A 15170-nucleotide genomic window follows, 5' to 3' on the forward strand; every position below is an offset into this window, starting at 1 on the left:
TATAGCCTTATGGAGCAGAAATCTGCTGTTTAGTGTAAAGAAGTTAAAACTAATGTCATTACAAATTATTATTTAAAAAAAAACTTAGTCAGTTTGCACAGATGTTTTTAAATTAATGCCTATTTTTTATTTTCCCGGGCTTTTCCGGCAGTGGGACAGCTGCTCTGCATCTTACCATCGTATATTGCTGACCACATTAAGACTGCTTTGGCTTTTCGTAAGTACAGCTCTTATGAGTGATTTCCTGGCATGGAGTGATTCTTAACTCTGTTTAAACTTATTCAGTTACTCTGAAAGAAGCTTATATTTTATGTACTGCTTTTTCATGTTTGTTGTTTTTACCCCCAGCAACCATTGCAGCCTTTGATCGAATTAAAAAGGAGTTTGAATTCAACATTTCTACCTCCATCAATTTTGACCTGCTTCTGAACAACAGTCAGTCCATACAGGATGCTGCTCAGGAGATCATGGAGGAGGTGTCAGAGGAGCTGGGCCTCCTCCAGGAGCTCAAGCGTCTACTGGCATACTTTGGTTTCTTCCTGCTTCTCTTCATGTATCTCCAGTATGTACTTCCTGTTAAAAACAAGTAGCCATAGTAAATACTCACACACATTGAGACATATTCACCATGTCAGTACTGTCACAAAATTCTTGCAGAATTATTCACAAAATTGATCTTTATTTACTTTTTTTTTTAGAGTAGAAGTGAATTATTGTTAATATATTTACTTGATGATAATGTAGTTAATAATATTTCTCTGTTGTGTAAAAGTATATCCATCAGTATTTTTGCAGTTTTCAGTTGTTTTTTATGTGTTTGTGAACAGGGCTGTTTTGTACAAAAATCGGTACCTTCATAATGATAACTTTGAAAACATCTACATAACTGACCAGTTTATCGAGCTGGACAGGAAGCGCTCCAGAAAGGGCAAAGCAGCTGTACTTCCCCTCAACCACAGAGAAACGCTCACCTACATCAGCCCCTGTAAGTGTGTACTTAAATGATGTGTACATGTGTCCGTTAGCAGATAGATGGCGTGGAGTGAAGGGTCAGAGGAAGGAAGAAAGGAAGGAATGTTCATAGACATTTAGATAATTGAAACAGAGCTGAGGGGTTCAAAAATGTGGAGGAGGACCCTGAACTGAGAGAGAAGATATTAAGGATAGATGAGAAAAAGTTTACAAGGGAAAGGTCGACAACTACCAGAAAACAGGGAATGTGTTTCACACTCAGAGAGACAGAAGATGTCAAAAGGTCAACTGCACTAAAAGCACTTCTGGTGACCCAAAATTGCATGTCTGTTTTAGGAAAAACAACTAATTTAAGTTCAAACATCCAATCAAACTCTACAGTACATTGCTGTATTAACCTGCAAAACGTTTTGAATGAAGTGTCATGCCCACAAAGGTTGCATTTTCTATTTTCTTTTTAAAATGCACTATATTCCAGTCATGGCAAAGCTGAATTTTCAGCATCATTACGCCAGTCTTCAGTGTCACACGATCTTTCAGAAATCACTCTCTTATTTCCTGCTCAAGAAACATTTCTTATCATCAAACTGTTGAAAATAGTTGTGCTACTTAATATTTTTGTGGAAACGGTGCGAACTTGTTTTAAGCATTCTTTGAAGAATAGAAATTTAAAAAAGAAAGTATTTTTAAAAATAGAAAGCTTTTGTAGCAATGTTAGTCTTTACTGTCACTTTTGATCAATTTAATGTGTTCTTACTGAATAAAATTATTGTTTTACAAAAATCTTCCTGACCCCAAACAGTAGTGTAACAAAATGTTCACTCTCAGAAAAAACATAATAATACATATTAAGGTACATATTAGTACCTTGAGTGTATATATTAGTATCTAAAAGGTAAAAAAGGGTACCTTTTGAAAAGGTACTGCCCCATTGACAGCTTTTGTACCTTTATTTCTGAGAGTGTATAAAAAAGGCTACATTAAAAACAAGTTCACTTTCAATGAGGATAAATATGGTTTCTGCCAACCACGTTGTGTTTTGTTCAGAGATAACTGACAGTGACATTTCAGAAATCAAAATAATCAATGTTTTCCAATTAGTCTAAGCCAGGGCTGTCAAACTCAGTTCCTGGAGGGCCGCAGCCCTGCAGAGTTTTGTTCCAACCCTGCTCCAACACACAAGCCATGTAGTTTTCAAATAAGCCTAAATGACATGATTAGCTGGATCTGGGGCCCGTTTCAATAAGGAGGTTCAACCAACTCTGAGTTTAAACATGAACTCAGAGTTGACTTACTCTGAGACAGGAAACTCTGAGTTTTCGGTTACAAAACAGCTGAACTGAGTTAGTTTACTCAACTCTGAGTAGGTTGACTCTGAGTTAAGCTCGTGCACCATGACTATGAAAAGTCATGATCAGCGGAGCGCCGAAATTACGATTCACCATTACGATTCACAGCTCCCGCCAAAAAGACATCAGCGTGCATACTTCCGTCAATGCATAACTTTAATTCTTAATAACTGCCAATAACTTAATAACTTTTATAATATCAGAGGTGAAAACTATAAATTATTGAACTAAAATTCATTTTAATGGTATCTCATGATCACAAAAAAAACAAACAAAAAAACAAGAACGTGGCAGCAGCTAAAAAAACGATATAAAAGTATAAAAACACAATTAAATCAAGGTAAAGCTTTAAACATGAAAGGTTCATGGGTGTTGGCTACATGACTTTTGACATTAAATATAATTCAGTGTCTATTTCAATGCGCTGCAGCTTTTTTCACATAATTAAATATTCTCTAATCCAACCTGTTACATTTCTTAATTACAGTAATAAAATTAACTACTGACTTGTCGACAGCAAGAAGGCAGAGGCTCCCAAAAAGGGGGGAAAACCTGCACCTGCACCACTGATAGATGAAGAGGAGATGGTCAAGTATTGGAAGATTTCTAAAATCCAAAAGTAAAAAAAATAACTTTTTCTTTTGTATTAAGAAATAAAGATGACCAAAAAATCGTGACTAATTTGTTTATTTAACAGCTGTGGTGGTGGTTATGGCTTATACCACCCTTCCATCTGGCATCCTTCCATTCCATAAAGTAATCGGTTTCATTTTCAGAAGGGGCGATGGTGGGGATATGCTTGTCATCAGTGCATCCAAGCTTCCACACTGGAAGTCCTGAAGGAAATTCGGATTATTGGGTTACTTCCAGACGTCACAGAATGATGTTATCAAGTAAACATCATTTATCAGATCAGCCTCATTTAAACCAATTTTTATACCACTGACCTACAGTCCTGTGAAACCCCTCTTTGACGGATTTGTGCCCAGGAAAAAATTCTCAAAATGGGTGTGAGAGGGATGCACACTTTCCTTAGAATCTGCATACAGTGGACTTATAATGTCCTCTGCATCTCCGATGTTTTAAAGTGCATTTTTCTTATTTTGCAAATTATCTTCCAATAGGGTAAGAAATTAAAATTATTCTTGTTTCCGTTTGCATTAAGATTATTTTTCTTACCCTATGGCGGACAATTTTACTTGTTTTATGTAAAAGGCACTTAAAAGGAAAATCCCCCAGGAAAAAAGACTAAATATAGACAATTATATAAGATGCATATTAAGAATTTTTTTATATTTGTACTTGAAATAAGACAAAAATACTTGGTAAGAAAATCTATTTTGCAGCGTGAATGAATGAATAAGGTATTTAAACTTCGCTAACACTATAAAAAGGGGGAGGAGACCGAAAGAAACTCTGGGTTTACCGAAGAAAACTTGCTCCCGACCAGGTTAGGTTCACAGAGTAAGTTACTACGGTAACTGACTCGGAATATAAGTTACCTCTCTTTCAGAAACGGGCTTGACTTACCCTGCTTTCTCGGGTTTGACAAACCTCCCATTTTGAAACCGAAAACCCAGAGTTTCCCTGATTTCAGGGTTAACATACTCAGAGTTTTCACTTAACCTCCTTTCTGAAACGGGCCCCAGGTGTGTTTAATTAGGGTTGCATCTAAACTGTGCAGGGCTCCGGCCCTCTAGGAACTGAGTTTGACACCCCTGGTCTAAGCCATATTAACAATTTTGCATATAGTTGGGCATACACTGTTCATTGCAGTATTGATAAATTTCAATATTTGATTTTTAGGACATTTTGTATGATTTTGTACAAATTTGGTACTGTGTTGGGGGTGACTAATCGGTGCGAAATAAGTTTAAAACCACTGATCTAGAGCACCCAGTCATACTACCAAAGATATTCAATTTCACCAGAAAAGAATTCAACTCCAACGGGTTCACAGAGACACGCACATCTGGCTAAGACATGGACTGGCTCTATTAATGACTCTGCCTCTTATGTCTTCTTCAGGCTCTCTGTATCTGACAGTGAGACAGAGACGGGCTATAGCAGGTCAGATGCTGTCTTTGCTCAGGTATTTGGTCATGACTGTCATACTGATAGCTGTTGACCTCTTGGTGTTCTGGGTGCTTGAGCTGGTACACCACCAGGCCCAGGGTGAAATCGTCACCCAAGGTACACACAATGAAAATCACAGCATGGTCAATGCATGTTTTTCTTTGTTGCATTCCACAAATTCCCTAATATGCCACTGCAAATTTAACTTATTATATTGGCACTTTCATTCTTAGTAATATTGACATGTTTATTCTGATTTTCACAATGCAATACATATTTAAACATTTTTTACATTAAAATAAAATAGCAATAATATGTCAATGATTTGCTTACTCTCTATATATTTGTTGTCTGTCTAGCATGTTCTACCATATATTTTTTAGATTTCGCCATTTTAATTAACATTTTTGTCACCTCCAGCTCCTGTAGTGGTTGCAGTGAATGTGAATGGATCTGGTTATGCCTCGGATATCTTTAGGGACATTGCAGCTTCATTTGACATCCTGCAGAAAGGAAACATCACTGTGCTTAGCAAGAAATGTCTCATGAAGCCTTTGGAGCCAGACTACATGAGATACCTGCTCATTGGTGCAACTACAATACCAATACAATACCTAAGAAACGTTCATCTGTCAGTCTAGTGACTTCTAGTGGTCAAGACTGGAACAACAGATGGAAAGAATTACAATCAAACCACAGCCACAACCACAAATACTAATACAAATTAACTAATGTGCCAACTATATCTGTGTCAATTCGAAGTGTATTTAAGATAATTATACTGAAACTTTAACTAGAATGTGACTTCTGTTACTGTACAACTGCTAGCAACTCAGTGATAGCAAAAATAATAGATATATGCAAACATTTAACTTTTATTTGGTTATATGTCTGACCTTTGTCTTCCCTCCAAACAAAGGTCTTCTTTATGGCTTCACTCTGTTCATTGTGATTGCTGGTGGCTACGTCAAACGTTTACAGAGATTTGTGTGTGCCAGGTACCATCCTGAAAGAGAGAAAGTAAGAAAACAAAAGATTCATTCTTCCACCCCCCATAAAATATAAAGGATTTTATCAATTATTTACTATGCTGGTCACCTTGAGACTGAAAATTTGATCTATAAAGAGAATTATGTCTCATGAAGGAGAAACACTTCTATGTACAGGTTTGGTTGTAAAAAGACAACGACTGAACAAGTTTATTTTCAGTTTGTTTTAATTATGAATTTATTATCAATATTAATTCAATTCTTAAAGTAACATAGATTTAGTATATACTAACTGTGTGCATGTTGCAGAAGAGAATCCAGTACCTCCACAGGCATATTCTCACTCAGCGTGGGTCTTTAGGAAAAGCCCTATTGAGGGCTGTACAACGAAACAGGATAGACCAGCAACATGATGGCATTATACAAACATTGGCCAAACAGTGAGTATTAACCACTATAAAAATCACTGTAACACACTGACTAGGTAAATTCTAAAATGCCGTTTTGCTGCTTAAGGAACATTTCTTATTATTATTATCAATGTTGAAATCCGTTGGGCAGCTTCATATTTTTGTGGAAACCATAATACACTTCCAGGATTTTTTCTTATTAGAACGTTCAAATGAATATATTATATATTTTTAGGTAACAATGTAAAAAAAAATCACTTTTGATCAATTTAATGGTGAGTAAAAGTATTTATTTCTTTACAAAAAATGATATATGTCAGCATATTAGAATTATTTATGAAGGATCACGTAAGATAACTCAATTAATTAGCACTTAATTAGCACTAACACATTCAATTTCTCCTCCAGAAATATGGTTTTAACTGAAAATTAAATGAAACATCTTAGTGAAAAAGTAAATAAATACACACACTCCTCATCTTATTGCAGTCTACCAGGGGGTTCCATCATAGCCAGGCTCCTGGATATCGGTAAAGAATCGTGTGTGGCCTGTGGGAAAGTGTTGAAGACGAGAGGTCATGATGATGAAGTGCATATCTGCCCTACCCCTCGCTGCACAGGTTGGTTTTCTTGCTGTAAAAAAAGGACTGATTTCAGATCATATTGATTATCTTAACTGGCAAAAACAAACAGACTATTAGACCAACCTGCTGGACAAAATGATTTCTTTTCACAGGCCATTACTGCTCGCTGTGCTTCAAGCTGATGGGGAAGCTCTGTGCTATCTGTATGGCACCCCTTACATTTCACGAGGACCAAGAGCTGTATGTCACATGACACAACAATGACACACACTTTAAAAAATATTTTCGGAATGAAATATTAGTTAAGTCGAATATAAGTGAATATAGGTTAAGCTCCATCAACAACATCTGTGGAAGCAATAATACTGTCACTGTAAGCACACTTTTTTCAGGATGAAACAGTCTAGTTTGTGGAATCGGCTACTTAACTTGTATTTAACCTGGAATATTCTTTTTAAGGTGTTGAGGGCATATTATATATTGGATAATTATTTACTAAAGAAAAATAATTATTATCACGCAAGAACCTATTTTGTATGGACTATATACAGTTCAAATAAACAAATTAATTTCAATCATTATTCATTTTTACTTTTTCCATTTTGAAAATGGACAGTAAAGTTCTACACATAAATGCTTACATTTGTGAGTTTCAGAGACTCCAGTGATGAGGAGCAAGCTGGTTTTTGGGAGACCGCTGTAACATCACCTCAGCCTGGCCAGAGCATAGAGAGGAAAGGAGTAACGATCAGGTGTCCAGAGGAACTGAGCAGCTCAGTCACGTATTTTTTGAGTTAAACAGATGCACAGGACATCTCTAAAATCAGCAGTATTAACCTTTTGTCTTTTTTTGTATGTTTCAGTATTTCTGATCAGGATCATTCTATAGTGATGCACGGCCCAACCGACCATCAAAATGTTGAGATTAATAACAGAGTTTAAGGTCAAAGCTGCTTTATGCTTTTGCAGATTCTGTGACTGAATATAAATCTGTTATGTTATAGGCAACCAGGGGGAGTATGTGTTTTTATTTCATTTATTTTATAACCTTGCCCAAACTGTACCATATGTAGGCAATTATGAAACTACAAATATTTTACAAATGTTACCTCATGTAATCTAATCACATCTGTCAGAATGCAGTTGGTCTGGTTACATTGCTTTTACATGGTTGTCTGAGGAATGTCGAGTATGAGCTGCAGTTTCTTAACTGTAAAACTATTTCTATATTTTTAACTATTTTCACAAAGAAATACCAGTCAATCTCTGTGTGTATCGCAGATTAACCCATATTCCGTACACGATATATTCCCATCTAAACTCTCAATACCATAAAAGCGTGAACATGTCATGACCCGTGTGTGAGTGAAGAGTGGGCGGGTCGGAGGCGCGAGGCAGCGCTGGTCAGGTGATGAAATAGCTTCTGTCAATTCACTTCACCTGCTGTAGTTTCCGCACGGGACATAAAACAAGCCCAATGGCTGAACAGGTAAGCTTTTCTTTTTGTTGTATTTAAATAGTTTAGTCTACTGGCATGACCCACCTGTAGCTAGGCCTATATTTCACCTACTTTCTTTTTCGTCATAATTTCCTTTCGATATTGCAAATGCAGAAAATGAATTAAAACGTGCTTATAATCAGTCTAATTGTATTTTCTTTAATAATATAATTTATCTGTATACGTAATTTAATTCATAATTTGGTCAATATATGTGGACAAATAATCGCACTTGTGCAATTACAAGTTAGGCTACAATATTTTAAACAATATCATACATAAATAGTATTAATATTTTTAAAGATCATTTTAAAACGCTAAGACTAAAAAAAAATATTTTACTTTTAATTTGCTTTTATGTTTTTCGTTTCATGTCTTTTTTGGTGACCAACGCCCAGTGAGTAAGTAGATGTCAGTCATGCTGAACAGTCGAGCACAGGAATGTACTGTGAGAGTAGATGGAGGTAGTAACAGCTTCTGTTCAACAGCAAACAAACGGATTACAACTGATAAACTGAGGATTTCATGAGGAATGCAACAAAGTCTTGCCGTTATGTGTTGATATATTACATCAAAACCCACTAAGCTTAATTGCTGCCTGGAAGTGGAGCCAAAGTTACAACCTGTAATTTATCTGAAATTCATAACTGATGAAGGAAACTCTGAAACCTCAAAACGAGTTGAAAAGACTGAAAATATTGTAACAAGTTAAATGAATGGACAATTATGACAATGGTTATAAAAATTATTGCAGTCTACTGAATATAAGTCTCTGGAATATAGGATTACAATGGGGTTTCTGACCTTGTAGCCTATATGTTAATACTAAACCACCTTTTTCCCCCTCAAATGGTTCGATGTGCTTATATAGGCCTGAACGGTGATCTCTGTCTATGAGAGATAATTCTTTTTAGCTGTGCTTGAGTCTGAAACTATTCCCACTCTGTAGTACACAGATCTAGAATTGGCCATAAACACCTTGGTCAAAAACTTCCATTCAGCATCGGCTACTGATGCTGACACACTCACAGCCCAGGAGTTCCAGAGCATGATCTCCAAAGAGCTGCCCACCATGGTGACGGTAAGTCAGGACCTACAAATAAGTAAATTTCAGTCTCTCAAAACCTATAATATCAACCTAAAAGCTATATTGCCATATTCAACAATGGTTTACTTCCTAGCTAACAGAGAACATTCTCCGAAATTTGCCAAAACATTTCTTAGAATATATTTTTGTTAGCAGGGTTGATGCCATTTTGTCTAGGACAAACCAAAATAACAATGAAAATAAATATGCGCAATTAGATTTTCTGGAATAAACACAATTATCATAATAATTTTTCGTTTCCCACACCTTTATTCTTTTCCAGACAGCAGGGGACCAGGAAGGACTCAACAAACTCCTGACTGACCTGAACGTGGAAGAGGGGAAGGGCATCACATTCAAGGATTTTTGGCGATTGGTTGATTCTCTGGCCACTGCTCAGTTTGGATTGCAGAGCAAGGAGAAACAAGTGAAATGTGTGAAATGCAGTCTGATGTAACACCGGCCCTGAGCAAACAAGACCGATCAACATTATGTAGGTGTCCACCACAGCCCTGAGAAAACACGTCCAATCAGCAGCTTCTATTAAACATCATCCTCTGCAACACTGTACATGTCACTCTATTGGTCTTTTCAGTAGGTCTTATCATAATTAAGTGTTGTTAAAGAGCTTGCTGAATGAATACTCAACAAGCCCTTACAACCGACCGCGAATAATCTCTACCATCAGTGTAACCTGAGCCACACCTGCCTGGCCAGATAACATAAGATTTACTGGCTAATTTACTTCCTCATTTGTTCTGGTGCTGCAGGTTTTTGTATTGTTGTGTCACTTTCAACCTGCCCACTCATTCTTTTTTTTACTTTTGTTTTACATATAAAAAATAGGAAATTATTTGTTATGTGTTTGATGTGACAACTGTGATCATATTTTATATAACTGTGGGCCACATGTCTGTTTGTGCAGACTGACATGCAAAAGAGATAATGTGAGTAAAATATACTGTAGAGGGAAGTAGAGATGTGACACCACATATTCTGTACTGTATTTGACTTTATGGTAACTTAATGTGATTATCTTTGTTGATGCTATTAAATATGTGCTAAAGGTTTCTGAGTCTGAATGATCAATAAAGTCTATAGGTGTAATAAAAACACTCTTTAAGTTGATAGAGATGGTCTTTATTGGTCTACTTACTAACCCTGATGTTAAAATGTCCTGATGTTAAAAGACCATTTTAATTTCTCTAAAATGTATCAAAAAGCTATCAAGGTTAAACTTCATGATTATCTAAATGGAATCATAACTAACTAAAAAAAATCTTGATAAACCATTCTACACATCACTTATGTTTGGCTTCTCAAAGACCCTAGATATAAAACATAAAAGTAATGCTGGAAGAGAGGATCCAAACGTATTTTTAATACCGTAATTAGTTGCGATGTAGAGAATACTGGTAGTCCAAGCCTCTACTCAATTCAGTTGAGAATCTTTATGAACACTATTTATTCATATCACACATTTAAGCTAAACATTCATAAACTTACGGTGCACACTATACAGTCCCTATAGGCTCACGGCATCCAGAACACCAATATTCAGTCTGGACATCTGAGATTTTGGTATGGCGATAACGTTTTTTTATTTCTTTTATTGTATTGTTTTTGTGTGTGTTTTTTTGCTGGGGTCAAACTGACCTCAACCATGTTTTTTAGAACTAAAGTTGAAATTATTACCTCTTAAAAGAGGTTAATTCCAGAATTAGTATTATTATTTTACATGTACATCATAACACAACATGAGGGTTTAACAAACTTTAAAAAACACAGTTGCTGTCATGGAGATAACAGAACAACTTGCCCTCTGTGACTTCACACCTCTATGATGCCTCAACATTAGAACGAGGAGCTCTAACCACAAAAGCACAACATCCCACCATTGCTGGAAGATGCTGGTGTAACTAATGACGGTTTGTGGTTAATCACCTTATGCTAAGAGTACAGATACTTTATAGCTTCTTAAAATTGGTACATCTTATTTCTCCCCTGTCTTTTGCTCCTCATTCATGTCTAAGATCCATTTATGTTCACTATTTTACCACTGGTTTTAAAAAGTCAGCTCTATTTGGCACAGTTTTGTGTTCTCCTTTGTACTCTGGGCTGTTGTTACATGATATACAGGAGCTCTGCAGCTCTGACCATATGCCAACTCTTCTGGTCAAACTTGTTGAAAGACAATAGTCTTGGAAATAAGCCAATGGAAATAAATACAATATGAAAACCATTTCTACTTTCACTTCCGTCTTTCACTTCCTCCATTTTCTCTTGTTTATATGTATATATAAGTCAGTGTGACCCAGATTTGACGCCAAAGAACAGACCTACATGATGTCATTAAGCTGCATACCTGCACACCAGTTCTAAGTGTCTTAAATGAGCATGTAATGGCTAAATGAAAAATAAACGTATATATATATCAATATACACACACACACACACTCCGTATATAGTAATCATTTTCTCTATGACTTTATCAGTCTCTCGCATCATTCTGAAGCAATTTTGGCCCACTCTTTACAACGTTGCTCCAGTTTATTGAGGTTTGTGCACATTTGTTTATGCACAACTCTCACCACAGCATTTCAGTCAGGATGAGGTCTGAACTTTGACAGGGTTTGCAACACCTGGGCCCGTATTCATGAAAAACCTCAGTGGTAAGAGTTGCTCCTAGTAACAAAATTCTAAGAAAATTCTTAGAAATGTGGGTGTTTCGTCTTAAAATTAAAGAAAAGATCCCAGTAAATAAAAAAGTAATTCAGAAAGCATCTTAACCCTTAAAAGAGGTCTTAAGGTCCAAAATTGTTAGGAGTACGGACGGGGACTTTTAAGGGGCTTAAGAGTTTCTTTAGCAGTGGAGAAAATGGACGAAACATGAAGAGGGAGAAGAAATGTGTTGCACACAATGCATGACAGTGAGTTAATAAGACGCTACACATTAGATCGTGCAGGGATCATGTCTGTGACCGATCTTATTAGAGACACGCTAACATCTCAGACACTGCGCTGAAATGCCATAGCGCCAGAAAAGGACGTAATCACTATATTAACATATTTGGTAACTGGAAAAATGCAACTATGCAGCAGTGATGATTTGGGTCTGTTACAACACTTATTGCTGTTCATTTCCTATAAAATATGTTAAGTATGACAGCATGGTAAATAAAAATAAAGAATATTTTATAGAATATTTTAAGAATATTTTCCAATCGTGGCAAAACGATTGGATCCTAAAGCGGTTGGCAACAACTGGAATGTGAATGGACAGGAGAATGCAGAAGGAAGTGACGGTTCAGGAAATGAATTAGACGAGATGGAAGTAGGTGGCGGGAATTATGAAAAATGGGATAAGGTTAGAAATAATACACAGAAAAAGAAACGAAGGAATAAGTCAGATGAAAGTGATTCCGACAGAGGTTTAACTGTAGAGGAAACGGAGAGAGAGGAGTATAAGGTATTTGTAAAACTTGAGCATGAAGGGGATTCGTTTGGTGATATGAATCCAATACAGGTAACAAAAACTCTAAACAAGGAAATCGGCGTGATAAAGAGTGCTAAAATACTAAGAAATGGATCATTGCTGATTATATGCAAGGATGAGAAACAGCAAATGAAAGTAATCAGAATGAACAAAATAAATGGAAATAAAGTACAATGCTCTAAGACTAATGGTAAAAAGTTTGTCAAAGGAGTTATCACAGGGATTCCGGTAAACGTCTCAGTAGAAGATGTGAAAGGAAATATAAAAAAATGCAAATGTGAGTGAAGACGTCTGAAAATAAACAGGAATGGAAGTACATCTAATTATGATCACTTTTGATGAGGAGAAACTCCCGAATAAGGTATACATTGGATATATGTGTTACGGCGTAAGGCTATACATACCCCCACCACTTAGATGCTTTAAATGTCAGAGATTTGGCCATGTGGCGGCGGTGTGCAAGGGAAAACAGAGATGTGGTAAATGTAGTGGTGATCATGAATATGGCAAATGTGAAGAGGGTGCAAAGCTGAAGTGCTGTAATTGTGGAGGGGAACATAATTCAGCTTACCGAGGATGTGAGGTTAGCAAGAGGCAGGCTGAAGTGCAACGAGTCAAGGTTGTTCAGGGAATCAGTTATGCAGAGGCCGCTAAGACGGTGCCAGGAATTGGGACCATGGCTAAACAAACTGGAATTAAGAACAAAAACATTGATAAATGTCAGAAATGTGATAAATTGAAAGAGGAAAGTTTGATAGTGAGTGAAAATGATTTTGTATTGTTTATGGCAGGGATAATAAATTGTTTAGCACAAACAAAAAGCCGGAATGAAAGTATCAAAATAATTGTTAAATCAGCAGAGAAATATCTAGATGTGAAAGGGCTGCTCTGGGAAACAATTAGAGACATCCTCAATGAAGAGACACAATCCTCTCAGACATGGGCTGGATCATCTTAATGATGCTGATTATTCTACAGTGGAATGCAAGAAGTTTAATTGCTAATGGTCAAGAATTTAAGAAGTATATTGATAACTTGATAGAGAAACCTCATATAATATGTATACAGGAGACATGGATAAAACCGCAATTGGATTTCATAATAAAGGGATATAATGTAATTAGGAATGACAGAGAATACGGCAGTGGAGGAGGAATAGCAACGTTTATACAGAATGGGATGAAATATATGGTAATACAAATAAATACAGATTATGAATCAATTATAAATAAGACTGAAAGAGGCTGTATAGATATAATTAATTATTATAATCCGTGTGGAAAATTGATTCAGAACATCTTAGAGGATGTAGTGGGACCAATACAAGACAGTGTTATATGGTGTGGTGATTTTAATTCACATAATTCATTATGGGGGGGGTAAGAGTACTGATGCAACTATTTGGTGTGTATTAATAATGGAGAAGGAACACGATATAATAGTATAAACAACTCAGAAACAGCACTTGACCTGACATTTGTATCTAGATCAATAGCAGAGGTTAGCACATGGAGTGTGATCAAACATACCACAGTAGGGAGTGACCATTACCCGGTAATGACTAAAATAGGAACAAAGATATGCTATGAAAAGGAAAAGAGAATTCCAAGATGGAAACTGGAGAAAGTAAATTGGGAAGTTTTTCAAGAAATGTGTGAAAAGAGATGTTTGCCACTTCAGACTGTCATGTTGTTGTGCATGTGTACCATGTTCTGTGAAGTTTGCATTCACAACATTGTTAACATGGTTCGCACTCAAAATATATCAGACTATAACTCCACAACAATTATATGAATCTAAATTATTTTGTTCACTTTCACATAGTATGCGCTGATGATAATCAAACATGAAATTTTTGTTGAGGGGGGGGGGGGGGGGGATGGGGGGGGGGGGGTTGTCGATTGGCAGACAAAATTGTTGCACCTGTGCACCTGAGTAGCAGAAAATCAATCCAATCACAATAGCATTCCATCACTGATTTGACTCCTAAAAAGTTTGAGAAGTAATGCATTCCTCAGATGCTTTTTTGTAAAGAAGACCTGGGCCAGTATTCACAAAACATCTTAAGGCTAAAAGTAGCTTATAACTTGCCGATTTAAGAGAAAATCTTTAAAATAATGCCCGTGTCAGTCCTAAATGTAGGACTCCTAATTTTTTTAATTTTTAAAACTAGCTCCTAAATCCAAGTAGGGCTCGCTGCAGTCCACAAGATCCAGGGGGCGTGGTTGAATCCACATCTAGGGGGTGGAGATTGGTAGGTTTAGGGGTGGAGATGGGGTGGGTTTGGGGATCAGGGGGTGGAGATGGGTAGGTTTAAGTATATGTAAGGTGGGAGGAGTTGGATCTGGATCCAACCATGCCTCCTAGATCTTGTAGGCTGCAGCGAGACGAGACGCTCCTCCCTGAATCTGTGAAACATTAGTAGTGAGTAGTGAAGAGGACTTCTAAGTCACTAAGACCAAGCCACAACTATCCTAAAATGGCTGTTGCTGGCAATCTGCCTCGGAACATAAACATTTTAAAAACATTTGACGATAATGAGCTTTAACAAATAATAATAATAATAACTTTATTTTTATATAGCGCCTTTAAACAGTTTCTCAAAGCGCTTCACATAATAAAACAAAACAAATAAAAGTACAACACACAAAAGACAACTAATTAAAAGCAGACTAAGATATCATTTAAAATCAAAACAGTCAAGAAAAA

General features: G+C 36.5%; 2 protein-coding genes across 2 annotated transcripts in view; both read left to right on the forward strand.

The window, feature by feature from the left end:
• Window positions 1–7386, forward strand: part of dcst2 (DC-STAMP domain containing 2) — a 10891-nt gene extending 3505 nt beyond the window's left edge. The window contains exons 6-16 of the mRNA XM_079444160.1: window positions 152–217; window positions 349–562; window positions 828–985; window positions 4350–4514; window positions 4818–4985; window positions 5317–5417; window positions 5696–5826; window positions 6286–6416; window positions 6533–6620; window positions 7037–7132; window positions 7244–7386. Coding sequence (XP_079300286.1) covers window positions 152–217; window positions 349–562; window positions 828–985; window positions 4350–4514; window positions 4818–4985; window positions 5317–5417; window positions 5696–5826; window positions 6286–6416; window positions 6533–6620; window positions 7037–7132; window positions 7244–7322 — 1397 coding nt within the window. The 3' untranslated portion in view covers window positions 7323–7386. The remainder of the gene's footprint in view (window positions 1–151; window positions 218–348; window positions 563–827; window positions 986–4349; window positions 4515–4817; window positions 4986–5316; window positions 5418–5695; window positions 5827–6285; window positions 6417–6532; window positions 6621–7036; window positions 7133–7243) is intronic.
• A 400-nt stretch (window positions 7387–7786) lies between these two features.
• On the forward strand, window positions 7787–10092 carry LOC306886836 (protein S100-A16-like). The gene is made up of 3 exons (XM_079444166.1): window positions 7787–7869; window positions 8828–8959; window positions 9249–10092. The coding sequence occupies exons 1-3, from the start codon at window positions 7858–7860 to the stop codon at window positions 9420–9422; spliced, it is 318 nt and encodes a 105-aa protein (XP_079300292.1). The 5' UTR covers window positions 7787–7857; the 3' UTR covers window positions 9423–10092.
• Window positions 10093–15170: the final 5078 nt, after the last annotated feature.

The sequence above is a fragment of the Barbus barbus genome (assembly GCF_936440315.1).
Source record: "Barbus barbus genome assembly, chromosome: 21".
Taxonomy (NCBI): domain Eukaryota; kingdom Metazoa; phylum Chordata; class Actinopteri; order Cypriniformes; family Cyprinidae; genus Barbus; species Barbus barbus.